The 27,324-nt window shown below is 34.8% G+C and overlaps 2 protein-coding genes across 19 annotated transcripts in view; one reads left to right on the forward strand and one right to left on the reverse strand.

The window, feature by feature from the left end:
* Positions 1-27,324, reverse strand: part of LOC125060818 (putative inorganic phosphate cotransporter) — a 58,703-nt gene that overhangs the window by 15,441 nt on the left and 15,938 nt on the right. The gene's annotated exons all lie outside the window — the stretch shown is intronic.
* On the forward strand, positions 965-19,308 carry LOC125060817. Of its 17 annotated transcripts, none has more exons than XM_047665899.1 (9): positions 965-1,332; positions 1,403-1,459; positions 2,912-3,322; positions 3,782-3,835; positions 3,909-5,764; positions 6,049-6,121; positions 8,926-9,178; positions 9,283-9,338; positions 9,417-13,024. In XM_047665899.1, the coding sequence occupies exons 7-9, from the start codon at positions 8,926-8,928 to the stop codon at positions 12,720-12,722; spliced, it is 3,615 nt and encodes a 1,204-aa protein (XP_047521855.1). In that variant the 5' UTR covers positions 965-1,332; positions 1,403-1,459; positions 2,912-3,322; positions 3,782-3,835; positions 3,909-5,764; positions 6,049-6,121; the 3' UTR covers positions 12,723-13,024. The 17 variants fall into 17 exon arrangements, with proteins under 17 accessions (XP_047521855.1, XP_047521854.1, XP_047521856.1 ...); XM_047665898.1 differs by having other exon boundaries at positions 3,909-5,760; XM_047665900.1 differs by having other exon boundaries at positions 3,909-4,629.

Below are 27,324 nucleotides of genomic sequence, written 5' to 3' on the forward strand. Positions count from 1 at the left end.
ATAGTTTTCCAAATAGAGAAGGCTGCAAGTGTTAAGACATTGAACTAGACTTCCATTATAATATAATTGTTGACAATAAAAGACTAATTAACCAATGAATAAAGAATATGTGATTAAAATTGTGTTATTAAAATTTCTTGCAGATCTACGCAAGCATTATGTTTTCAGTTTTTCTTATTTATATATGAACCTTTAAGTCCCATCAACATATATATAACAACAAGAAATCAGTTATTCAATCAAAGCTGCGCCATAAGATTGCGCGCCAAGTGCAGTGTACCCGGTCAAATAAACTAAATCTTTTAGTGTGCTCATAAATAGTAATAAAATATTCGTTAAAAACACTTAAATAGTCTGCGAACATTAAGATTTATAACATGCTGTAACGTTCAAGGTCTTGATAATAAAATCGCGACACCAAAAATTTATAATGACGCTGCATATATAAACTGAAGTGTGCATGTGTCGTTCGTTCGATCTGAAAGATCTGAATCAATACTGAGCCATTGACAAAAAGATCTGGTTCGTTTGACCCGTTCAATCGAACGATTGATTCAATTTATATATCTTAAATAGATTCTAACTCCAATGTTTCTACATTTAAGAATTATATTCGATTGGCTCTGTCATAAATTTGAAAAACCGCATCGTCGGCTCGCGCTTGTTTCGTACGTTAATCTTTTCTCTCATAGCTCACGTTCCCTCGGATCGCTACCGCTCGCCGCGACGTCATGTCTCATTGAGTGAACGAATCGTTTTCAACGAAGTGACTCATTCGTTAGCTACAATTTAAAGATCTGGTTCTTTTGAACCGTTCAATCGGGAACGACACTTACATAGACTGGAAAGTCGCCGCAATTTCACCCCAGGACCCCCGCATAAAAGTAGCTAGACCATCTTCACATTTTCTCTTTCGCCAATATTAAACATCTGTTACGTATTTAAATTAATATTGTCAGTGGTCAATAGTTTTTATAAACATTCCGGTCGATACCTCGTTGATATGCTCAGTACATGTGTCTTATCTTCACCGACCAGTCTGCTTGGAACATCAGTGGAGCGCGTTCATTTAAATATAAAATTTCGTCGTTGCGACGAAACTTATATACAACCGATTACTGATTTTGAATTATAATTTATTGCCAAATACGTCATTGTAACACAACAGAGGGCGTTATTCGTGAACTAGTCGTCGCAAAACTCGCATGACTCTTAAAATAATTCTGTCGAAAAAATTATAAACAACCGCTTATAACCGTTCCACTGGCAATACGTATATCAAGTTCAAGGTTAGAAACGCTCATTTCCACCGGCGCCTAATTAATTCTAACAGTAAGTATAAATAGTGATTTATCGATATAGTGTCTCAGTGAATTGGTGTTATTAGTGGTGACGTTTTCAGAATGAGCGGCATGACGCAACGGACAAACAAGTTGACGTCTACTTAGTCCAATATAATGTGAGTATCAAAGCTATTTAGTTCCTGTTTCAGACATTTCCATCGAACTAGTGTGAAGAATATCTCTCGAACAATGGGAAGATGGAGAGTCCATACTGACTTGAACTGAACAAAAATGGCATGAAACTCTAATTTACTATATGAGTCATTCTATTATCACTAAATAAATTCAAAGCCCTCGTTAAACGGCAATTAATCAATAAAGCGTTTTATAAATTTGAGGAATACTTAAATGATCCTAATCCTTGGGATTGATTTGCTCCAGTTCAAACAATTTGTATGACAATACTTGGCGATTAAAAAGAGTGGCGGAAAGTTTCTTGCCAGTTCTTCTTGCCCGCTCTACGCCCTTGACTTGCGAACTGGTAGTAAATGTAAATTTACAATTAATTTAACTTGACAATTCAAAAGTGTACTTGGTTACCCACTTGAATAAAGATATTTTGAGTTTGAGTAAGTTAAGACGTAAATTCGGCGTCCGCGGTGACAAATCATCTTTCTTAAAAAAAAATAATTATCTCTTAAAGATTGTGCTCAAGATGTAAGTGGTCACCCATACAGTGGGTACTTTATTTAATTTAGTCACAATTTTATCTCAAAGTTTACATTAAAATTTTATTTATATTACCCGAATTGTAATTTTTCTTTACTGTTTTCCAATTTTAAAAACAATACTTTTTAGTTTTACAAATGAGACTGATGTGTCAAAAAACAACAATGTCCTTCATATTTATTTTTACTAAATTTAGTCTATGGTTGTTTATTTGTAATAATAAATTCGAGGCATCATTTATCTTTCATATATTTTAATATGACGCTCAAACGATCATTTCGAAATCAATACATTTGAATGAGTATATGTTAGACTTTAATTGGAACGAAGTTCCTTATTGCGCGTTGTGAAAGGGGGCTAGACGGAAAAAAATCTTACGAAAAGTTGTAACGACACTTTTTTGCTATTTGCTATTGCCGGCGCTACGGGAAATGCAGCCCGCATTTTTGCCTGTACGTTGGTACGCCCCACCCTTGTGTACCAACGTACAGGCATTTTATTGAAGCCTCCGCAGCTTCGGCTTGCATAATGCCTGTGTTTTGTTACAGCGGGTGGGGACTGCTCTTCCACCGCGCCTACGGTTTAAAATAACACTCTAGGGGTAAAACTGACTATAAATATAAATAAAAACTATTACTTTTATTCATTTATTTTTCACGCTAAAAAAACAATCGATTAATTAAAAAAAACTATTTTTTTATACACAATGTCACATTTCTAATAACCAATAGAAAAGTAGAAAATGTAAAAATCATTTTTTAATACTTAGACACAACTCCGGCAGCCAATCAAGGTCCCACAAGTCACCTACATAATTAATATCATCAAATTCGGGCGACGTAATTCTAAATCCAAACCCTTAATTTCATAGAAATATTGCAATTATTGTTTTTTATCAGGTTATCACTCCAGGGCGCCGAGAACGCAACATTAAATGAATATAAACAAACAAATGAGAACCCCAAACAAATGTACGTGAACGGCATGAAACAACACTACACTGACGAAATATTTATTTGCGGTTAACTCCCGACAAATGCAATGAAAAAAGAAATTGTTATTCAATTTGCCGAGCATGTCTTCTTGAAAATTACGAAAAATATGATGAGCAAGTTTTGTGGTGCTTATAATATATTTGCTACTTGGATAGTTATTTTGCTATGACAACGAGTATCTACATGCGCTCTGGTTAATTTGCTGTGCAGTCAGTATTTATGATAAGCATGCTGTATTTTTGTACCTAAATAAATTTACAGGGCATAAATACCTCTTTGACCAATAATCGATGTGTATTGGTTGAATAACAAAACGTATGTATTAGCAGCATATCAATATTATCTAAATCTTCCATTTGATATATAAAATCCATTTTCAACAATCACAAATACCTACTAACTTAAATCTTTCCTTGAACTAAACAGTCAAAAAATGCTATCAAACGGGAAATCACATCAAATGACGCAATTTTTGTCTTATACAGCCGTTAAACTAGGCCTCTGCGTTGTATAAGCATTGTACAAGTCTTCATACAAACCAAACACCTGTTATAACAGCCGTATACATCAAACTTGTCAATTCAGGAATTATTAGTAACATTTTTCTTATAACAGCTTATACGATGTGCATAAATCTTTATTAGTAAGACCTTTAGTTTATTTGTAGTGAAGTAATTTAATTGATGTAAAGTGTGTGAGTGCGCAAATTGTTGAATAATTTTGTTATTAATAAATTTGGCCATATATTGTTAATTAAAGATTCATTTATTTCAGATCAACTTCCACCACTCTCTCTCCCTGTAAGATAAGCTCTCAGCTCTGGTTAAGGTTGGCGCCCTTTTATTTATTAATATTAGCTTTCAATTTGGTTTAGTTTATTGTTTAATTAATTTAATTTAAGGGGCCAATTGAGCGGTATAAAAACCCGTTACAACTGTTTATCAAGTCTCTCCCCTGGATTAAGTATCTCCCCTGGCTTCTTATAAAACAAGATAAAATTAATAAATTGACTGACCGATGAGGAAAACTTTTAATAAGAGGATGCATTCGCAATGTTTTGGAGTTCCTGAAATTATCCTTATGCGTATTAGCAAGAATATAGCAAGAAATAGGAAAACCAAAAATTAATCTGATCCTAATTAGGTACGTCTAAAAATGTATACAACCTTTTCATATTGTCAGATGATTGTTTATTGCGTAATTAATTAGTTAGTGAATACCTACTAATTATCGTCGCACTTATTTCGGCCTCTATTGTATCCAAGAATCCGTAATTAATTCAGAAACGTTTGTAAAGTTAGCATTATTACAAATCAGTATTGATTGACTTTATTTAAAAATCGAAATCTACTATAATAACAAACTTTTAACAACAAGTTTATTACCACAAAAAAGTTTGTTGTTTAAATGATAACTGAGATACTTATGGTCAAGGCTGTTAGAGTTGATGTCTGCTTTATATATCTAATATGGACGTTTCATAATACTACTTCTGAATTTAGGTGTTGTAACAGGATCTACCACGCTATTTCAGATTTAAAAAAAACACAATGATATATTAATGGCATTACCATCACATCAGTTCTCAGTGTTCTGTCTTGGAAACTAGTCGAGAAGCGAAGGTCAGTAATGTTCATGCGTCATCGTTCCACCCAAAATATTCTAAAAATAGTGAGGTCAACGTCACAATAACAGTACAATATAGATAAGAGGGAGTGTTTTTAATGTTATCGTAGCTTCGTGCTGGTTCGATAAATTAGGAATTCATAATTAGCTTATGTCATTCGTTAAATGCTAATTTTAGTCTGTTTTCAGTAGCAATAATTTATTTTTGTTTCTTATATGATCGGATACAAGAAAACATGTAAACAAATATAAAAAAAATATATTTATGTACGTTTTCTTAATGTTTTTCCATTGGGGAACACTCTGATTTTTATTTTTATATTGTACTATAAAACGTCAGTTTCAAAATTGACCGTGATGCTAAATTCCACCGACTTGGAGCATGTCCAAACAAATAAAACCAAAGTTAACACCCGAGTTACTTATTCTCAAAAATATCGCTCATCCACCGAACTGTAATACCTACGTCTGTAAACACTAATGATTATAGGGCGGCTCGGTGACGGGATGTACTTGCTACCATCGTAAACGCCCTTCAAACTTCAGATTGCCCCACTCTATAATATATAGTGCATGTATCGTTCGCTCGATCTGAAAGATCTGAATCAGCCATTGACAAAAAGATCTGGTTCGTTCGACCCGTTCAATCGAACGATTGATTCAATTCTTTACATCAATAGATTCTAGCTCCAATGTAACTACGTTTAAGAATTATATTCGATTGGCTCTGTCATAAATTTGAAATACGGCATCGTCGGCTCGCGCTTTTTTCGGCTCATTGAGCGAACGAATCATTTTCAACGAAGTGACCCATTCGTTAGCGACGATTTAAAGATCTGGTTCATTGGATATACATATTACATATATACAATTCGGCTTGTTATCGGGGGCCGAGCCCAAGGCCGCCATTTATAGGAAAGCCGTTAGCGAGACGGCATGTATTTTTCGTGAAATTCGGGGGTTTTATTTAATTTTTAACGACTGACTTGGACAACAGAGGCGATAATAATATACTGCAGTTTTGATGAAAGACATACTTGTACCAAACGAGTTAAGTTTCCAATTGGTTTTTTCGAAAAGGAGGTCAACTACGGCTTTTATAGGAAGGTTTCCCGGATAAATAGACTGTGAGTGAGTGAGAAGTTTTAAATTTATTAGTATTACGTCCATAATAATTATTCTGATTTCATACTAGATTTTATGTGTTCCTTTGTTTACTTATGAGTAAATGCGAGGGAATTTATCTTACCTCTAAATTGTTTGGCCTTGTGCAGAGAAAAACAACAACTGTGCAAAGTTCAGTTGAAGTTCACGAATTTTTATTGATATTTTAGCGCTGTCTGAATCGATTTACGTAATTTTTTGTAGTTATTTTTTCTGGGTATTTAATATATTAAAAAATTTTATACTTTTAGATGTATTGATATTGCGAGCGTGATGTAACATTGTAACCTCGTAGATAGTTCCGAAGTGTGACAACACTTGTTTGTAAGTAGTTTTTATTAAGTAGTACTAGTTTGTAAGTAGTTTATATACTCCAGATTGAAAGCTCCAACTGAAAAATTAAAGATGAGTGAGGTTGTTTACAAGATATCATGTGTGTGTGGTCGGTCAGACAAGACAATGGCTGGAAAAACGGATGTACCAGCATGAGTAGGTATGATTGCAGAGCAATTAATGTTGCAAATAAGGATCATACTGCGCTTGCCAAGCATCATTTTGAGACATCACATAATTTTGTATTCCATAATGTGGAGATTTTGGACGTAGAACTAATGTACTGCAAGAGATGTGTCAGCGAGATGATACATATCACATTAAATGACACCGTGAATCACCGAACAGAAACTAGTAACTTGAAAAATAATTCATTCCTAATTTCTGTTTTAATTTGAGTTTCGTCTGGATTTTTTTTTTTAATTTGACAACTTGTGGTAGTGTGAGTTTAAGATTCAAATGGTTTTTTAAAGAATTTTTTAAAAGATTTTTTAAATTGATGTATTATTTTTATGGTTAATTTGGTGTGAGTCTTAAGAGAGGCGTATCTTGTGTTTTTTTTGTGTTGCCGAAACCTCAAATTATTAAATGAGTACAGAAAATAAAGTAAAAAGGGTGCGAGCCCCTAGAAGCGTTCTACAGTAGAAAACTTGGGTGAGGTTAATATTAATGTCAACCTTCAACGATCATAATTAAATTTTTAAGGAATCTGAAATAGTGGAAAGTACCAAACTCCGCAATACGGCAGAGTTCCAGTGTTTGCAGGAAGACCATGAAACAAACTTATGCATGACCATGAAGCAACTTGCCGTAGCTCACGATTGGGCTAGACAGGAGCATCTACTGAGGCTCAAATTATTATAGTAGTAATTTAATACTTATAAAAAAATACAAACCCTGTTTTAACCCTAGAAAGATAATCATATTTTGTAATACGGAAAAGATAATCATGCGTAAAATTTACGCAAGAATTTGAATTAGTTGTAGGTCTAGGTTTAATAGTTTATTTTAATGAATTGTATGTTATTATATATACACATATATTAGAATAATTAATACTGCAGATAATTTTTTAAACTCCTTTATTTGTATTTTTTAAAAAAGAAAACTTTAAACGTTGTCCGCTACTTCACTGTCGGTGTCCTCACATGGAAGCTCGTCATCACTTTGCATAAGAACGGCCAGGATTTCGTGTTCGTTGAAATTGATACTCCCCATTGTGATATATATTTACCTCAATATCTTTAAAAATTAAATTATAATATTAGTTATGATATAAAGTATTAAAACAGTACTAAAACTGTCATATAAGCCAAAATCATAAAAGTCACGATAAAGATAATCATGCGTAATTTTGACTCACGCGGTCGTTATATTTCAAAATCGGTGGCACTTACCTTATTGACACTTACGTCACGCGGCAGCTCCCAACGACGAATGAAATGTCCTAAACGCACAGCTATGGATTCGCGCTAATTAGAAAGATAGAGCAATTATTCGAAAACGCATGCGTAAATTTTACGCAGACTATCTTTCCAGGGTTAAATGAAATATAAATTTTTATTTATTTCACGTCCTTAACTATCCTCCCCTATGTAAATAAACAGCCTTAAAAATATGTTTATATTTGACGAATAATCGATGTGTATGTGTTGAAATAACTAAGCCGTAAAAATATGTATTGCTAGTGCTACCATATATAATTTGGCATTTTCTAATGACACTTAGAAGCCATGAAGAAGACACCTAAATCGTTGCGTCCAAACACCAAAACACCGTTCTATTGTATTCCTTGTTCTTATATGGGAATGATTGTATGCCCCCTCTTGTGGTAAACTCGGTTTTTTAATTGGTGTGAATAAATATGGAGTCAATGCATAGCCTGAATCGCCAAGAAGCCGTCCTTGGATCTCTCCACTGTCCATTCTTTGTCTGAGTTGACTTTCTCTAAAGATACGGCTGTCTTGAGTACGGCCTCTCCGCCGTGCCACGACATCCAGAATACGCAATGTTGCACCAAACACACACTAAATTCAGGGATACACATCCTTTCATGTTTATGTAGAATTACCCACTTTCATCTCCAATTCCTTTAATTCTAACATTTGTGAAGTCGATAGCCCTATCACGCCTGTAAATCCACTTACGGATCGAAACCCTGCAGATACTTCTCCCTGTTCACGGATTGTCGCAGGCATTTTTGTAAATGAATTTTATAAATTTAAAAATTTCAAACGTATAATTGAGATACTTAATGACTTATCATTGATATAATTATAATTATTGGAACGAAGTTCCTTATCGCGCGTTGTGAAAGGGGGCTAGACGGAATAAATTCTTACGAAAAGTTGTCACGACACTTTTTTGCTATTTGCTATTGTAATCCACCGGTTCTCGTCCGATCACTGAAGTTAAGCAACGTCGGGCGAGGTCAGTACTTGGATGGGTTACCGCCTGGGAACACCTCGTGATGTTGGCTTTTTTTTTGGTGTGGAGAAAATCTATCATACTGTTATGATACCAATTAACATATAAATTAATCGAAAGGAATTTCGTTCCATCCGGGTGTCCCTTGACACCTCTAAAGTTTTTATTGTTACAATTTGTTCCGATTAAATAATAAAATTTCGCAACGTATGACTACCATTTTGGTTGAAATAAAGATGTTGATAATCGTAGCGCAACGTTATCAACAAAATTAAATAGCACTTGGCGCCAGACTCTTCCAAGTCTGTAGATTATCAGACTCAATAATTTTGTTGTGACTAGCTCATTTGCGGCGTTTTTTTCCCCAGATGAGAATGATTAAAAGGGATCAAAGAAGATCGTTTTATGTAATTCAGTTCATAGAGTTACCTTTCGAGGGCATTGATGACTACGTGTGTGTGCCCTATTCCTGGATAACATTTATAAAATCTACAAATCGGAATATAGTTGTGAATTACCCGAACAACGAAGATCCCTTGGAAACGAAAGAACGCGTTAGGAGAAAAGAGCGACCAAATAAGTCATGGAAGTTATATATGGCCTACCTTAAATATGAATCAGGTGAATAAATTACTATTGTTAATAATCAATTTCCATTGTGCTGAATTATTAATTGATAAAATAATCCTGGAATAAGTAACCATTGAAATAAATTATTTTTTCAGATGATTTTCAGGATGCTGAATTATGGATAACGAGGAAAGAAGTATCAGGAAAAAAAGGTAAAGAATATATGAAACGTCAAGTGTTATTATGTCTGATACAGGTCTAATTTCTTAACGATTTATTAATGTTTTTCGTTTCAGATACTGAACCAGAACCTCAACTGAATAAAAAGCTACGAAGTGCCAATCAATATATTTGGCCAGAAAGCAACTCAGACAAGCCTTATCTAACAGTGAAACCCTATAACAATCCTCGAAAACCACTACCGAGAATTTCGATACGACAACCGCTATCTCAGGTATCTAAACAAAACCTGAATAAGAAGTGCTTGAAATCAGATGAAAATCCAGAGCCTGAGGAGGTCATTACAGAGCACATAACTGCAAAGTCTGGCAGCTCAAAACGAGAACAAGCAGTAATCATCACTGGCAATCAGGTGATTCAAAAAAATCAGACGAAGACAAACTACGCTTCCAATGGTGAGATAAACGCCGAGCGGAGTCCTCAACCTGAAGTTATAAAGGAAAATCAGTCAGTTGTCCTTTTAGTTCCTTCTACTTCAGCAAAACTTCCGGTTGAGCATCAACTTTCACTGCAGCCGCCAACCGAGCAACAACTGTCACTGCAGCCTCCAAATGGTCGACAACCTTCACCGCAGCCTCCAATCGATCGACAACCTTCACCGAACTTTATAGCTGAGCAACATTCTTCATCAAAGTCTTCAGGCGAAAAACAACCTTCACCTGTTGGCGAAGACTACCAGCGACCTGTTAGCATATCTACTGTAGATCTGAATGGATCTAAGGGAGATCTCGATAGCTGTAAAAACGTTTTGCCTGAGCCTGTCACGGATAAAAGACCATCAACTAAAACTTCTCCGAGCAATTTCAAACCGGCTCATCAGCCTGATTTGATGAACGAGAGGCCAACTAGACTGGTTCGTCATGAAAACTCAGTTCTCGAGCCGCACTCACGAGATGTACCCAATGACTGCCAAAAATCTCAACTTCAATGGATTTTGACTGCGCCAAACGTAGTACCGAAGTCCCCCGGTACATCTAACCAGCGTTTTCAGGAATATGGATGCCCTCAATTACCAAATTTTTCAGTTAATAGCACTTCAAATACGAAATTCCAAACCCAAGGATTCAGTGGGAAAAATTATATTGGAGTGGCTGATAACCACTCATTTCTGTGCTCTCAAGACATTATTAATAGCATGCCATCTACTTCTCATCATGAACCCTCTTCGGAAAAACTGACTCAAATTTTAAAACAAAAAGCTAGACAACAACCTTCAGCAGTGAAGAAAGTGAAAAATCTCGTTGATAAGAAAACTAACCTAGAGGGTATTGCAAGAAATATTGCAACCCTACAATATCCACCAAACTCAATGAGACAACTCGGCTTACCTGATAGTTCAACAGTCGCACAATCTGCACAATTTGCTCAACATCACTTACGACAGGCACAAATTGATGGATCACTCATAAATGACGATAGACATGCAATGAGAGATAACTTTACTAATCAGAGAGATCCCTGTCCCCAAGGTATGATGAATATATCAGCCGCACAGAACCTCTTAAAGTTAGCTCACCAGTATAGCCCTTTTTGTGGGATATCACATGAACAACAATATTTGCCGACTCTGGACTATCTGCAGCAATACACACGTCTTCAAGATATGCTTAGAAGGCCAAGCATGACTCCAACACTTGATCAGATGGCTTATTATCAAAATGCTATGATGAACGGAGAATCCGTTAGTCAACCGAACCCGATCAACCAGCCCATTCAGTTTCTTTCCCAAAACGTAAATCATTACGTACCGATTAACAACGCGTACTCACAAGAAGTAAAAAGCCATGAACTGATAAAGAGATATACTGACGGAAGTCACCTTATTCACCAGCCTATTACTCCCAAGGAAGTGAATATTCAATTTCCTGTACATAACTTATCGAGCCAGTCACAACAGGATGCCGAACATCCACAAAAAGAACAAAATCAACAGAATTATCGAGATCCGCGTACAACAAACACACAAAATGGCCTTCCGCTCAAATCGATACATAGATCTCCTATTCCTAAGCCTCAAAAAATCACTAGGAGATCACGATCACTCTCTACCTCGAAGACTCCAAGTCAGGCACTTCAGGATGCTCAGAGAAGCTGTTTAATGCGAGAACTGAATATACAGGAAACAGAGAATCAAAGTTCTACAAAATCTAATAATGCAAATCTAGCAGCTATTTCTGAAAACCAGACGGAAGAACTAGCTTATTCTACGGAAAACATCAAAGTTCAACATATACCATCATCTAACCAAATACAGGCAACACAATTTACTTTAGTTCAAAATGAGCATAACTGCCAATGCTCTGGTATGAAAAAAACTATGATTAATCGAGCTACCGAAACAGATTTAATGATGGATGTCAGTCACTGTGTAGAAGCAATAGCTGGACCTTCTTTTTCTGAAAACACTTCAAGAGCAGTGGAAAGTGTGTGTCAGACGGATGAATGGTTGGAAAAAGACGAAGGCTCACATTATCAAGAGACATCTTCAGATTCTGAAAATTCAACAGACAACGATATTGAATCAGAAAACGAAGTAGTTCCAGAAGCCAATCAGGCGACTCTGACAGCTGAACAAAACCTTACACAGGAAAATCAACATAAACAATCCAGAATAATTGTTGAGCAAGACACGTTGGAAATAATTGGTACTCTCTTTACTCAAATGGGAGCCAATTTGTCTCTCACACGTGACATGTTCAATGACTTACGCATGTCCTACCTCGTAAGTGCACAAACATACAAAGAATTATTAAAAAACGTCGATAAATTGAACTCGATAGAGCCCCTCCAAAATTCTGCGTCTCCACCTAACAATGTGATATCACAAGTTACTCTAGAAATACCAGCTGGAGACAACGATAACACTACTAGTGTGGACAATGCAACAACTTCGATTCATAAGCAAAGAGGTACGTTCTCTCTGCCACCAGAATATCATCCAAATGATACCAGGTGGACTCTAAAGTACCGAGAAAATAAGCGAGGACTTGTCGAGCTCATACCTCGAACTGGTGTTTACGTCAAAAGGAAAGAGCTGAAACGTTGCATACGGGAATCAAACGACGTTAGAACGCTGGCACGCTTGCTGTTATCAGAAGTTTTCAGCCAAAACGCTTTACGTGTGTGCTCATGGACAGGTGGTAAAGCAAAAGCTTTTAATTCCGCGAACATTGACGTCAGGCCAGGACTAGATGAAAATGCGAGAATGGTCCTGCTAACATTCGTTGAACAACACGGGAAGAAATGTGGTTGGAGTACAGCCAACCCATCAGCTGTCATGAGTACTATTAACACCAAGATTAAAGACATAAGAGCCAAGTATGAGCAGACATGCAAAACTTTGCATGTTAAATAAATATAGATTAGAATAGTAATTTGTAATTATTATGTAACTGATTACAGGTCATAATTATAAGTAGAGTATAAGTTTAATTAGTGGTTGTTTTTATCTGTTAGATTAGTTTAGGTTTTGTAGATTAACACTATATTCTGTATTACATTGGAGCGATGATTAATAACCAAATCTTTTCAAGTCTGCCGCACTACCTCAAGCTTAATAGCGTCACCATACATGTACATAAAATTATTATTATTCATAAAATTTGTATACTCATCGAACTAGAACATTGAAATCTCTAATAAAACTCTAGACTAGTTCTTTATTGACTCAATAAGGTTAAGTGCTGTTGACAGAGACCTTTCAATTGATGATAGTGTTATTCGATAGCACCAATTCAATAATTAAATTACTTTCCTAGAATAAATGTGTGCGTGTACTAGGTGTACACACGTAAGAAGTGAAACTTCTTTATGACCTTATTTTTCGAAAAATGATCTACTATATGCAACTTAACGAAATTGGTTAAATAAAGTTTAACAAAAGGATAATAAATATCATAGACATGAATACAAATACAATTATTTCATTTTACCTTATTACTACTAAGATTATTACAGAATTTCATTAACTGTAATAGAATTATTACTATCATTGTTATCGTTATTATATATTTTTGTTATTAATGGCTTCGGATCTCTTCGGATCAACCGTGGTAGGGACAAGAAAAAGATGGCGCGTAACCGAAAAACGTGACGATTTGCTACAAAATTTCTCCCATACGTCGATAAAAATTCATTCTAACGCCGATAAAGAAGTTTGACTTCAAAAAGCATCATGGTGCGTAACCGAAAAACGTGACGATTTGCTACAAAATTTCTCCCATACGTCGATAAAGAACTTTCATTCCAACGCCGATAAAGAAGTTTGACTTCAAAAGGCAACATGGCGCGTAACGGAAAAATGTGACGCGTAACAAAAAAATGTTACACTAAATTTTTTTCCAACCCCGATAAAGAAGTTTCACTTCAAAAATTAATAAAGTACATAGTTATATTTAGGTCAGATACATTATTTCTACAGCTGTACGCACCCGCGTATAGAACATAAATAATTAAAGTAGTTTAGGTTGTTCGCTTCACATGCAAGCTTTAGAGCATTAACTTATTTTTGGTTGATAAAAAGACCTGATTAAGTAGTCTTAATTAGAAAACATGGTTCACAGTATATAACGAGTCCCTGTTATGTTAACTAATTTCAACAGGAAAAACATTAATTGAAGAATCGTTGATCCATAATCAATTATAAGTAAACTACCTAGATATTGTATTAACATCCGATTATAGTCCTATGGATTCACCAGTGGAATAATGTTTCACATCGTCATTGTTTTACAATCCGTTTAATAATTCAATACCACTGTATCTTACATGGTAAAAGTGACATTATTCATAAACCTCATGCGATCAACTATCAAATAAAACGTTGAAATTTATGGGCCCTTAACGTTGGCTAACTCTATTACACCACCTGCCCCATCATGCTATATGTCATATCAATGGCTTCGACTATTAATAGTCACGAATGCTCGAATGATGTTATGTTTCCATCAATTAATTACTTAATTATTATCGATCGTTCAGTCAGAGGGCGTAGACGTACCCATGACGTTTCCCCCTCTTTCTATCTCATGTTCCTATAATAACGAACGGTAATAATTGCTTGTTGTAAACATCACTCTGCTAGGCCTGTGCCGGTTGTTCATTTCTCGCGACCCGGGTCGATCGTGACCGATCACACTCGTGACCGAGTCAAAGGATTCGATCGTTCACCGTTCGTTGAGTGCAAAAAAAGGCGGCGACCGGCGTAGAGCACGTTAAATGACCATCGTTCAACAATTTCGTAGTTTACAGGAATTAAGCTGGGTTCGGTACCCTGGTATAAAAGCTTTAAAAATGAAAAATATTTTATTTAAATCCAATAATCAATTAAAGTTATGCTATTTTAAATTATGATTTAGAAATAAAACGGCACCCCTACGAATATATAAAACAATACTTACTATTTTTTAAATATCCAAAGCGAAGTTAAGAGTCTAAATAATCACAATCTCCAAATAATAAGTTTAAATAATAATAATTGACTCTATAAATTTAAATGCTTACACAAATCATAAGTGAAATAATTACAACGGCGATTGTTTACATTTAGAATATGACTGTAAACAAAAAGCGTGTTAAAATAGCCCATAATATCTACGTGTTACGAACATTTTTTCCTTAAATCGAGATACGAAAGAAAATTATTACCTTCGCACCTAAGTATTAAAGTTCAATATAGCTTGACCCTAGTTTCGGTCTTCAGAGATTAACCGAGTGTATGTAAATCGCGAATATTCTATGAGACCGAGAGTCGATAGTAACCGAGGAGCTACCATTTCATAGCGTCCTATTTGACCGCTACGACCGCACGGTCCGGTCGTGTCGGTCAAACATGATTGGGATATAGCGGCTGTGAACGATTGAATCAATCACGCGATTTTTGGGACTCGGTCGTTTTGACTCGGTCGTTCATAACCCAGTGTTGCCAACTTGGGGGATTTCCCCCCAAATTTAGGAGTAATCAAGATGTCCAGGGGGTTTTTAGGGGGTACTTTAATTTTATATTAAGCTTCGAATGCAATCAACATACTAAACCAAATATAAACTCCAAGCCTGGCTACAGCTTAAATATCGAAAAACAATAATTTCCTGACCATATGATCAAATCATTTAATGTACGATTTCAAAAATATCAGCAGCAGGAAAACGTATTTTGTATCCATATTTGAAATTACCTCTCAAACCAAGTGTACAACAAAAACTTTAGGGGTTTTTGATCGACATTTAGGGGTATTTCAAGTTGGTCCTAGGGGAACATTTTGTTGGAGTTGGCAACCCTGTCATAACCGACACAGGACTAGCTTGTTGTAATTTGTAAACATCACTGACTCAATGCATGTGTCGTTCGCTCGATCTGAAAGATCTGAATCAATACTGAGCCATTGACAAAAAGATCTGGTTCGTTCGACCCGTTCAATGGAACGATTGATTCAATTTCTATATCTTCAATAGATTCTAACTCCAATGTACATTAAAGAATTATATTCGATTGGCTCTATCATAAATTTGAAATACCGCATCGTCGGCTCGCGCTTGCTTCGTTCGTTAATCTTTTCTCTCATAGCTGACGTGTCCTCGGAACGCTACGGCTCGCCGCGACGTCATGTCTCATTGAGGGAACGAATCATTTTCAACGAAGTGACCCATTCGTTAGCGACGATTTAAAGATCTGGTTCTTTTGAACTGTTCAATCGCGAACGACACATACATTGATCACTCTGTTCACGTAGTGGACAAACGTGTCTCGTAAAAAAATCAGTAAATTCATTTCATTTTAATATTTTCAGCAAGTTAGACGACATGTGTTAATACATACTGCGTGATATTGCCATCAACAGAAAGATAGGATAATACGATAATAATGAAGGTGAGAATTTCTTGTTTGCGTTGTAATAACTACATTTGATTTTTTTTAATAACTACAACTACATACCAAAAGAATTCAAAGATCTTCCGTCTAGATTCTTTAAAAAGCGACTTAGTGAATTACTTTTAGAAAAAATGTACTATTCAATAAATGATTATTTGCATGAAACACCGTAATTGATATAAAGCTAATGATGTAATGTATATAATATAATAGACTAGATAGTATAAGAATTGACATTGAATAATAATGTGAAATACTTTAAGACAAATTTGCGCGCCATCGTGTGTGGCAGAATATGCGAACGATTTATGATTGTATCACCTTAACATTTTGTACCATATTCTTGCAAAAAATAAATTATTATTATTATTATTATTTGATGCTTATCTAGCTGGGCGTAACCCAGAGGAGAATACGAAATAACGAAGCAGATTCAAGGCCATATAAACGAAACAAACGCTGACGCGTAATTTGTTGGGGCTTGATATGTTATTAGAAATATGTACCTATTCTTCCAGGAAGATGTTGCTGTTGGGTACACATACGCAGTGGTACAATTTTTGCAGCCACCGCATGCAGATATTGGCGACTACAGTTGTGTGCCTCACTCTTGGATACGAGGCCGCAGAGCGACAGATAGGAAGAGCGTAGTTGCATATCCCGATGAATCTCCATCGATAACTAAACTAAGAGTTATGAACGGCGATGAACCTTCGGAAAAATGGGAACACTATATGGCAATTATAAAACTTGAATCACGTGAGTATTTTGTTGAATGTTTGACCTTCAATACAACTCGTGAAAAAATTACCATACTAAATTATGATTTAGTCAGCAATTAGGTAAAAATCTGAATGAATAATCAAGTCGTATTTCTTTTAGATTCATATGAGAATGCTTGTGAGTTCATTATGAAAAAAACTTATGATGCTTCTAAGAATAGATATTCGGACGTAAAGAGAATCGGTGAGTATCTGTATTGTTGACAGCTATGCGAAATTACTTTAATAATTTTTATCGCTAATGATAATTACACTATTTTTTAAATTGTTTTAGATTATGAACTTTTGCCAGCTACAACAACAAAACGATACAGTCCGCCACTGAAAACGATCAAGCTGCCAGACCCTCAATCAAAAAAGATTAGAAATAAACTGAAAGGAGTAGTGATGAAGAAACCTTATGAAAGAGAACACCAAGATCAAGCCTCTCGTGGTTTTGGAACAAGTTCTGACAATTTGTTACTCAGATATCCCTATATAACGCAAATACCGGAAACGGATAACGGAACCCAAGCTAACATTCTGGGAGCTCGCTCTCGAAGCACGGGAAAAACACTTCGTACTTCAAAGGATCTTCTCACGTTTGTGAACGAAATCTGTGATTATTCTCAGAAACCACAAGAAAACCAATCATTGTCAATTCATCATAAACATTTACATCACCTTGCATTGACTCGAGGAACACAACACAAAAGGATTCCAAATCTACGAACCTTTACTCTTGATGTTCCAGAACCTCTGATCCAGGACCCAGATATCGGCTCAAATACCTCGTTTATCATTCAAAACCCTACTAATGTAGTTAACCAGTTCAGTCAGCTAGAGACTTCAGAGTCATCACCAGTTATTCAAGAGCATCCACAAGTTTTGCCGAAACAGAAGACACCTGACCATTCCGCAGAAGTGGAGTGTGCTTCTTCTAAACCTACTACACATAGTAAATTGACGGGTGCTTCACATGCATCGATTGCCTGTGCAAATTCAACAGAGCATCAGGATTCAATTGTAGAAGACATGGTCGTTGACGAATTTACTGAAGCGAGCTGTATTGAACAAAATGTCTTCTCTGGAACTACAGCAGAGAATGAGTCCTCTGCTAATTCGAAAGCTCTGGAAGAGGCCAATCATTCAGGGCAGACCGAAGAGAGTTCTATGGAGGAAAAATCACCGATGGTTGAAGCAGTTACGTCGAGTGGAATATTGTCGTCGCAAGATGTTGATTGTGATGAGCAAAGTTACTTTTCAGAACTAAGTTCAGACGAAATTGTAACTACTAGTCCAAACTCTAAGGAACAAACAAACCAATCAGTTATTTCTGTATTTAACCAGGTAGATGTCTGGGCGGATCAATTGTTTGATCTTTTTCAAAATATGAAAATCAACTTCTCGGAAACCTGTCAGATCGCTCATGATTTGCACGAATCATTAGTTCAGTCCCAGAAAGTAATCGAACGTATGGCGAATGCATCAGAAAATTTGCGAGCATTGAAGACAGGCAAAGTCGCTGTAGTGACGTCTAAAGAGGTTACGACGGAAGTTCAAAAAATAGCTGGAGAAAATCAAGCTGAAAGCAGAAAAGAGGAAGAGAACCCTGATGTCAGTATGGAGGAAGACAAAGAAGAAGATAACGATGTGGACCCTAAAAGTAGCGTAAATGATGATGATTGTGACAGAGCCATCAAAGATGTGAAAGATCAGGATAGAAATAATAAGGTTCGTGGCCACATTCGAACCTTCGTATTACCTCCAGAATACGATCCACATGACACCAGATGGACACTGAAGTATCGTGAGAATGATCCGAAACTTAACCTGGTTGAACTTGTTCCTGGAAGCAATGTGTTTATTAACTCTCTGAAACTAGCGCATTGTAAGCTTGTTGCAAAAGAGAGTAAAGAGTTAGCTCGAATGTTATTCGTAGAAATTTATTCCCGGAGTGCGTTAAGTGTTTGTTCATTAACGGGTGTCAGAGCGAACGCTTTCGATATAAGCGGCACAAATGTCAGACCTGGGTTAGACAAGCAGGCGAGAATTACTATATTAACGTTCGTTGAACGTCATGCTCTTGAAAAAAAATGGGGTGAGTTTAACTGGGACAGTGTCACTAATAGCATACGCAGTAAACTTCAGGATATAAGAGCTAAACATGGTAAAACAGCGTGACGCTTTATTCTGGATAAAATATGTTTTTTAAAAGTCATTGATTAGTCAGCCACGGCCTATTTATTGTTCCTTTAGTATAAGTTTGATTTTAAATATTAAGAATACATGTAAATATACTATTGTTTCTATCAGAATCTTTCATTCCTTCATGGAAAAAATGTATGTTTTGACTACTTATAATAAAAATATATTTCGATTGATTTATGATATATTAGCATAACATAACAACGATAGAAGCCAGGATTTATATAGTTGAAATGTATTAATGTACATTAAATATACTCTTGTAAGCTTTCGTTAAGGAAACTACTTTAGGTACATTAATTTATATAATACCATGTGTAATTTGATAGATTTTTTGATCTACTGAACCCTGTACATCAGTATGGTGCCTACGAAGATCATTGACTTGTAAAAGTATTTAGCGATCAACGCAGCCCCCTGCGTATTGTTTTTTAATAAAATCATAACACGAAAATTCCGTGACTGATGATGTTAATTGACTTAGAACAAGAAAACTGTTTATAACTCGCTCGGCAACAGTTACTATCGTAGTTATTTAAAGGGTTCAACCAGTGTTATGGTGTCAAGCTTTTGATTGTTAGAAATTCGTTAGGATCGATTTAATGTGAGATAAAAAGTGACGAGATTATTCAAAACCGTCAAAACGTAGTTATTTTTAATCACATGATTTATTAAAATTCTTTTAAGAGCCAGATTAATGGAGTTGTGGTAGATCAAAAAGCAAGAAACTGGTTTACAGCTACGTGGAAACAGCTAATAATGGTGAACTGTGAAAATTCGATTATTCTGATAATCGTTACAGGTGAAATGGTGTAAGCGCTGAATATATTCCTAAATATCTACGTCAATGACAAATTTCTTATGCGTCACAGCAATTGTATGAAAACTATTCATAATAGGCCAGTCATTATAGACATTCGAAATCGAAAATTTGATAATAATTCCAAAAGTTTTCAAACTTCGGTCAAGTGAATGGTACATTGGGACGACAATAAATCTCATTTTGCAACCTTGCCCGCAGTCCGGAACATTGTTAAAATTGCAATTAAATTAATTTTTGCTGTATGGTCGTGAAAAAAATTCCAAAAGTTCTGCAAACTTGGGGAAGTTTTCGATATAATATTTCATATCACGTATAAAATTTGCAACCAACCTAAGTGTACGGAACATTTTTTGTTATTTATTTTATTTTCGATATATCTGTCAAATTTGCAGAACTTTTGGAACGTTTTCCTTCAGTTTAATAAAGAAAAACATTAATTTTTAATAACAAAAAATGTTCCGTACACTTAGGTTAGTTGCAAATTTTATACGTGATATGAAATATTATATCGAAAACTTCCCCAAGTTTGCAGAACTTTTGGAATTTTTTTCACGACCAAAACTTATTTTTAACAATGTTCCGGACCGCAGAGCAGGTTGCAAAATTTTATAGTTTGTTTTAATACCACTCCCGACCTTACATCAAAATTTGAAAACTTTTGGAATTATTATGAATTAATTGTCTTGACTGACTGGTCTATAAATCGTAAGCTAGACATGACACTGACGTAAAATTCGTCGCATTGTTTAAGAATTCTTTATTTTTTATTTGTCAAAGTTTTGATTTTGATTCCAGTTTTGACGGTACAAGGACACTACGGGTGACATAGTTATATACCAAATCTGAATCAGGATGGTTTATAAATAGCGAATTTTTGAGTTATTGCTAGGTTAGTCCGGGACAATATAACAAATTAAGAAGCTTTTTGAATGATGAACAAAAATACTGAATGAAATCTCAGGATATTCTCACTTAAGCCTTGTTGTATGTCCAAAAAAATATAAACGATTTTAAAACAAATGGTGACTTTCACCAGTATAATACGTGAAATAGAACTAATTTGAGTGTACGACCAACCAGGCTCCAAAAGATAAACCACTCCTTATATGGAAATTGTATTCGTTTTTACAACAAACTCCCAAGCGAAATTAGAGAATTATCACTAAATAAATTCAAAGCCCTCGTTAAACGAAAATTAATCAACAAAGCTTTTTATAAATTTGAGGACTACTTAAATGATCCTAATCCTTGGGATTGAATTGCTCCAGTTCAAACAATTTGTATGACAATACTTGGCGATTAAAAAGAGTGGCGGAAAGTTTCTTGCCAGTTCTTCTTACCCGCTCTACGCTCTTGACTTGCGAACTGGTAGTAAATGTAAATTTACGATTAATTTAACTTGACGATTCAAAAGTGTACTTGGTTACCCACTTGAATAAAGATATTTTGAGTTTGAGTTTAAGTTTGAGTTACAGCTTTTTATATTTTCGCTTTATAATTGTATAGTGAGACAATTTATAGAGTGGCATGTAAGTCCTTTAAATTTTACGTTTGAAAGCTTTACTAGTTGATTTATAAAGTTTGGTACAGCCTATCTACGCACTATCTTAAGCTTCACCCGTATATAGACTACGTCAGAAAATTAAATTTTATTTTATTAACGGAAATCGGCGTTAGAACGTAAATTACTTTACCAATATATTTGTACATTCTCCTCTTGATTTTTGTATTGTTAAGGAATGTTTCCAGATATTAAAAAAAACCGCTTTGTTTTCAAACTATTTGTGATTGCTAAATACATACGGAAATGTTTTCTAAGTATCTCGCATTGGAGTCAAGTGCACGACCTCGCACAAACCAGAAAGTGTACGGAAGATTACTTTCGAATAAGTCAATAGCATTACCATTGGACCATTAAATATAATATTTGGCATTTTGGCACCATAGAAATCAGAATAATTTAAATTTAGCGTAACACAAATATTTATACATTAGTGAATAATTAGCACTCGTAATAATTATAAATCATTTTCTTCAGCCCGACTAGTACACGGTGGCTTAATTAGTAGTCATGCCACTCCGTGTTGAAAAATAACTCATCTGTCTCTTTTCCTCACAGCGTAAATATAATTGACAGAGACGATAGAGTAATTAAAAGAGTACACCCCATGATCAGTCAATAATGATATTGACAGCAGTCATGTCAATTGTCAGGTCAGTTACAACCGTATAAAGAATAACTAATATTTACTTAAAAAATATACAAAATGGACGGAAGATAAATACAATAAGATATAAACTTATTACATATGTCACCGTAAAATTGTAAACACCGTTAGATTGTAATCTATCTCGCGAGATTATAAACTGTCGAAAGATTGTGAACCTCAACGAACTGCTTACAATTTAACGGATTATTATTCGGTAGTTATATGAAATTCTTGGAAAGTAAAATTAATCTGTAATTGACCAAAGAAGTTTGAATGATAACTAAGTTAGTGTAGTACAATATACGTTAAATTGTAAGCAGTAAGCTGAGGTTCACAATCTTTCGACAGTTTATAATCTCGCGAGATAGATTACAATCTAACAGTGTTTACAATTTTACGTTAACACATATATTAATTGTACTTTAAATGGAAAGTCTTCTTTGCTCAAATCTCAGTACATTTGACCTGACAAACATCTAAAACATAATTGAGGTTAAAGGAAAGCGATCATAATGATTGCTCTAGTTCAGATATCAAAACATGTCACCATTTGACAGTTGACACTTTAAAATTGACACAAACTTTCTCCAAATGATTCCCGCCAAGTAAATATTACTGAATTTTATTTTTTTCTCTCACGCTGGCCTGCTTCTTTTTAACCCATATTTGTAGTTTTTTTTTTTTAGAATGCCAGCAACGAATGCACGAGACTCTCATGTTCATGGCAAACAAGGTATAAGTGCATTAAATAATAATATAGGTAATACTTATAAGTAATAACTTGAGTTTTAACTTATCGATTTTTTGTGAGCAGTGATGGCTTCAGCGTGCGACTCTCATACCTGAGGTCGTAGGTTCGATCCCCCGCTGTGCACCAATGGACTTTCTTTCTATGTGCGCATTTAACATTCGCTCGAACGGTGAAGAAAAACATCGTGAGGAAACCGACATGTCTTAGACCCACAAAAAGTCGACGGCCTGTGTCAGGCACTGGAGGTTGATCACCTACTTGCGTATTTAATTGAAAAAATGATCATGAAACAGTTTCAGAAATCTGAGGCCAGACCTAAAGAGGTTGTAGCGCCACTGATTATTATTATTATTATTTAACTTATCGATCAAAGTCTTTTACTTTAGACTAGAGATACTTTAGACTATCAAAATTGGTATGAACCTATGCAAACTTGGATTTTACTTGGCTAGATTGACATATATTCACAGACAAAAGTTGTTTATGTGGTCTACGTGCTATTTTGGTACGATATGAAGTTTTTTTATGGTTTGGTTGGTGAAAATGCGGGTTGCCAGAAGCGGGGACTCATGACATTGAATCAGCCCATGACCTTATAAAACGAATAAGTTCGAATGCACAAGCGAAAACTACAATACACTATGAGGTAATACAAGCGAGAGACCATGAATGCCGATATTTTAGAGTTGTTATTTATATTTTACTCATGCCGTGAGCAATCTCTAGAGATTGTGGTTTTTTCGCGGCCCTGGCCCGCATTTGTGATAGAACCATCATGTCAAAACGCTATTTCAATCTAATTTAAATATTTAAACGGATTGTTTATATCTAGAAACAAGATGATAACGAAATACACTCTTAAGTCACAAACTTGGGGGCCTCATAGCCTAGCGGTCTTATTAAGTGGCAGATAGGTGAGGGGTACCGGGTTCGATTCCCGGTTCGAGGGCAAGTTTAAATTTGTTCTCGGCCTTTGGGAGGGTTGTGCGGTACCGGGCGAGTGCTTAAACCTTAATAGAGGACACGGTAGAATTTCTAAAAGACAAGCACGAATTATATAAATAAATCCTATACTTGACTCCAGTAATGCACAAATCGTGCCAGAGACATAAATAAAAAAAAGTCACAAACTCGTCTTGAGGGCGGTCAAGAATCTTCATATCGATATCGGGTTTGACAGCTACTAGTTTTATGTTTGACGTTTTAATAATTTAATGATCCAAAACAACTACAATTTAGATAAGATAACGGTTATATGAAACAATGACAAACAATTTCGTTCACAGCCAGATCTTAGAAGAAACATAAATTAACATACCAATTAATCGGATAATGAATCCAATTTTATTAATTAAACAAAACAGTGGCGTAGGGTCTTGGCCTATGTTTGTGTCATCTAGATTGCGTTGGTTTTTTAGTAGCCTAATCAAAGAATCTCAAATATCTAATATACAAGGGTTGGTCAATAAATAGTGATAATGCGATACATTTTCCATGGAAAGAAAAAATAGATACTGGCAAGCATAGATATAGAAAAATAAAAAAGCAATGATACTGTTTGTTTTTTTAAATAGTAATTTGTTTGTGTCGTCTCATATCGTGTTCTAAATCTTAGATGAAACATATATAACATACCAATAATTTCTCTGAAGACAAATTTTCTGTAATAATGATGGTAGAGCGCTAAGTGAGAAATAAGTGTTATTTCCTAAGTAATTACGTTGGGATAAGGATATTCTATTTCTAGTTACAAACCTGTTCGGCCCTTATCCTTTATAAATGGACTTGAACATTTTCCTCGTTGGACTAATGGATTTTATATGGTATTCTAAAAATGTTACTGGTTGGTCTGTAACCTCGCCAATAATATATTTTTTTCAAAATTAGATATATGTCAACTAATTATGGTTTTAACGGGAAATTAAACCGAATTATATTTGTCTTACATTATGAATATAAGACAAACTAGCTGACCGGGCAAACGTTGTTTTGCCATGTATACTATTTCTAGGATACTTTTTTAGTTTAATAAATATAATAAAAAGTAGGGGTTGATCGTAGAGGGTTGAAAATTAAGGGTCGTATGTATTTTGGAATGTTGTATCATAAAAAATAACCCTTCACATTTAGGGGGATGAAAAATAGATGTTTTCCGATTCTCAGACTTACAGAATATCCATGAAAAAATTCATAAGAATCGGTCGAGCCGTAACGTATATATTATTATACTTATCATTGTAATAATATATACGTTATGTTACATACCGTTACATACGGTAATGTTAAATAGACAAAACTACAGAAAGTATAGGAAATAAGTGAAAGCTAGCTAGATCTTGAACAAAAACTAGACGTTTAATTTTTCCTAGTCAGTAATTAAACATGTTGAAATTTTATCTGTTTTATACCGATATTTGATATTTTTTTATGATAAAAACAAGCCTTGACTAGTGACATTTACGGGTGACTTAAGTAAACTCTTTAAAAATCCAATAATGTTTTAGTGCTAAGGAAAAACTTGAAACTAATTTCAAAATTTGAATAAATAATGATCATAAGTAGTGATTACAGCAACGTTTCATTATTTATAGTATAGCTTGATCATTGGAATTTAGTTATATACAAGTATAACAGCCCCGCGATTCTGTAACTCACTTTTCGAACTCACTCAGCGGTTTTCGCATCGGCGGTCGCTCTCAAATCAGTCGTGAAGCAGTCATTTTATGATTTGGCATTCTGTAAAGGTGGGAGCTTGTAGTTTATTGTTTATCAGAATGCCAAATCATAAAATGACTGCTTCACGACTGATTTGAGAGCGACCGCCGATGCGAAAACCGCTGTGTGAGTTCGAAAAGTGAGTTACAGAATCGCAGGGCTGGGCTAAAATGTTCTATCAAAAATATTTACCCTGGCCCCTAAACGAACAAGACCAAGCGAACATTATAAAAATAATATACGAAAATTGAATTAGCTAATAAATAATAAAAAGTAAGTTTTATTATAAAATTATATAAGAAAAAAAAATTGTGAAATTTATCCCAATTGTTTTTTATGAATACTAGGGGACCCGACAGACGTTGTCCTGGATGATATTTCAAGCGATTAGTAAAGCAAAGTATGAAAGTACCGACTGCAGCGCCATCTGCCGGGCTGATTTGTGAATCTAAACCATTCCCAGATCCCCTTGAACACACACAAAAAATTTCATCAAAATCGGTCCAGTCGTTTGAGAGAAGTTCAGTGACATACACACTCACAGAAGAATTATATATATAAAGATGGGGACGTCATTAGCTAAAAATTTTAAAGTTATAACAATTTTCATATGAAATAATGAAATATTATTATTTTGTGTATTTTTTATATACTGGACAACAACTTTTTAAATAAAATATTTCTTCATACACTCGACCTCTGATGTTGAGGACAATGTGTCGTATTTGCAAAATACGCACTAAATTATTGATGAGCAACAAACATTTACGTAAGGGATTTTGTAAAGCCTTACTTACGGTCCTTTGCTTGACAGAGCTCAAGGTTCTCAACACACTTCCATAATTTTTTTCTATATTAAATTGTTTTATAGTACTTCATTACTATTAATATATAAAAATATTGATATTTACCACCGCACCAAAGATGTGAGAAAGTATTTGAAGAGGCGGGAAGAATCTGATTTTGTTTAAGCATTAATTTGAAATATTAAGTATTATTGCAATTTGTATAAGTGCAATTTTGATGGTTTAATGGTAAAAATGTTATATTGTATAGTATGTCACTGGCCTAAGTATATGTATAAGTTAATTATTTACTTATGTTCGACGACCTGGTGGACAGAAAAACTGTGTCCAGTTTGTGTTTCCACCACACCAACTACTTTCTATTTAAGATCATGTATATCAAAAATAAAAAAATAAAAAAATTGTTGTTTCAAATATTAAATATCAGTTTTCTTTAGTTTTTTTTTATATATTTTTGTCTATTAATTTAATATTAGTACTTATTTGTTTTCTGTTTCGTATAAATTGTTTATCTATGCAATCTGTTTTGGCTTTCTGTATTGTTTAAGTGTTTTGTTTTATAATATTATTATGTACCTATGTTAGCTGTAAGATTACTTATAATTAAATATTACAGGTACCACCGTATAAGACGCGATCTAAAATCTAAAACTAACATCCTTAGATAATTTATTTTTCTATATTTATTTATTTAATTTAAATATGAAATTCAAAGTTGGCATTTCGTGTGCCTTAGTGCCTCGTATAAACAATGTAGAACGAGGTTCTAGAGTTTAATTTAAAAAGTACAAACTTATTTTCCTACTGGTTTATTA

Source organism: Pieris napi, chromosome 22 (genome assembly GCF_905475465.1).
Source record: "Pieris napi chromosome 22, ilPieNapi1.2, whole genome shotgun sequence".
Classification (NCBI taxonomy): Eukaryota; Metazoa; Arthropoda; class Insecta; order Lepidoptera; family Pieridae; genus Pieris; species Pieris napi.

Bases quoted from the DNA above. Each gene is read 5' to 3' on its own strand.
- LOC125060817 (XM_047665899.1), top strand. From the start codon at position 8,926: ATGAGAATGATTAAAAGGGATCAAAGAAGATCGTTTTATGTAATTCAG. The intron at 9,179-9,282 runs GTGAATAAATTA...TTATTTTTTCAG, and splicing joins CTACCTTAAATATGAATCAG to ATGATTTTCAGGATGCTGAA. The intron at 9,339-9,416 runs GGTAAAGAATAT...TTAATGTTTTTC, and splicing joins AAGAAGTATCAGGAAAAAAA to GTTTCAGATACTGAACCAGA.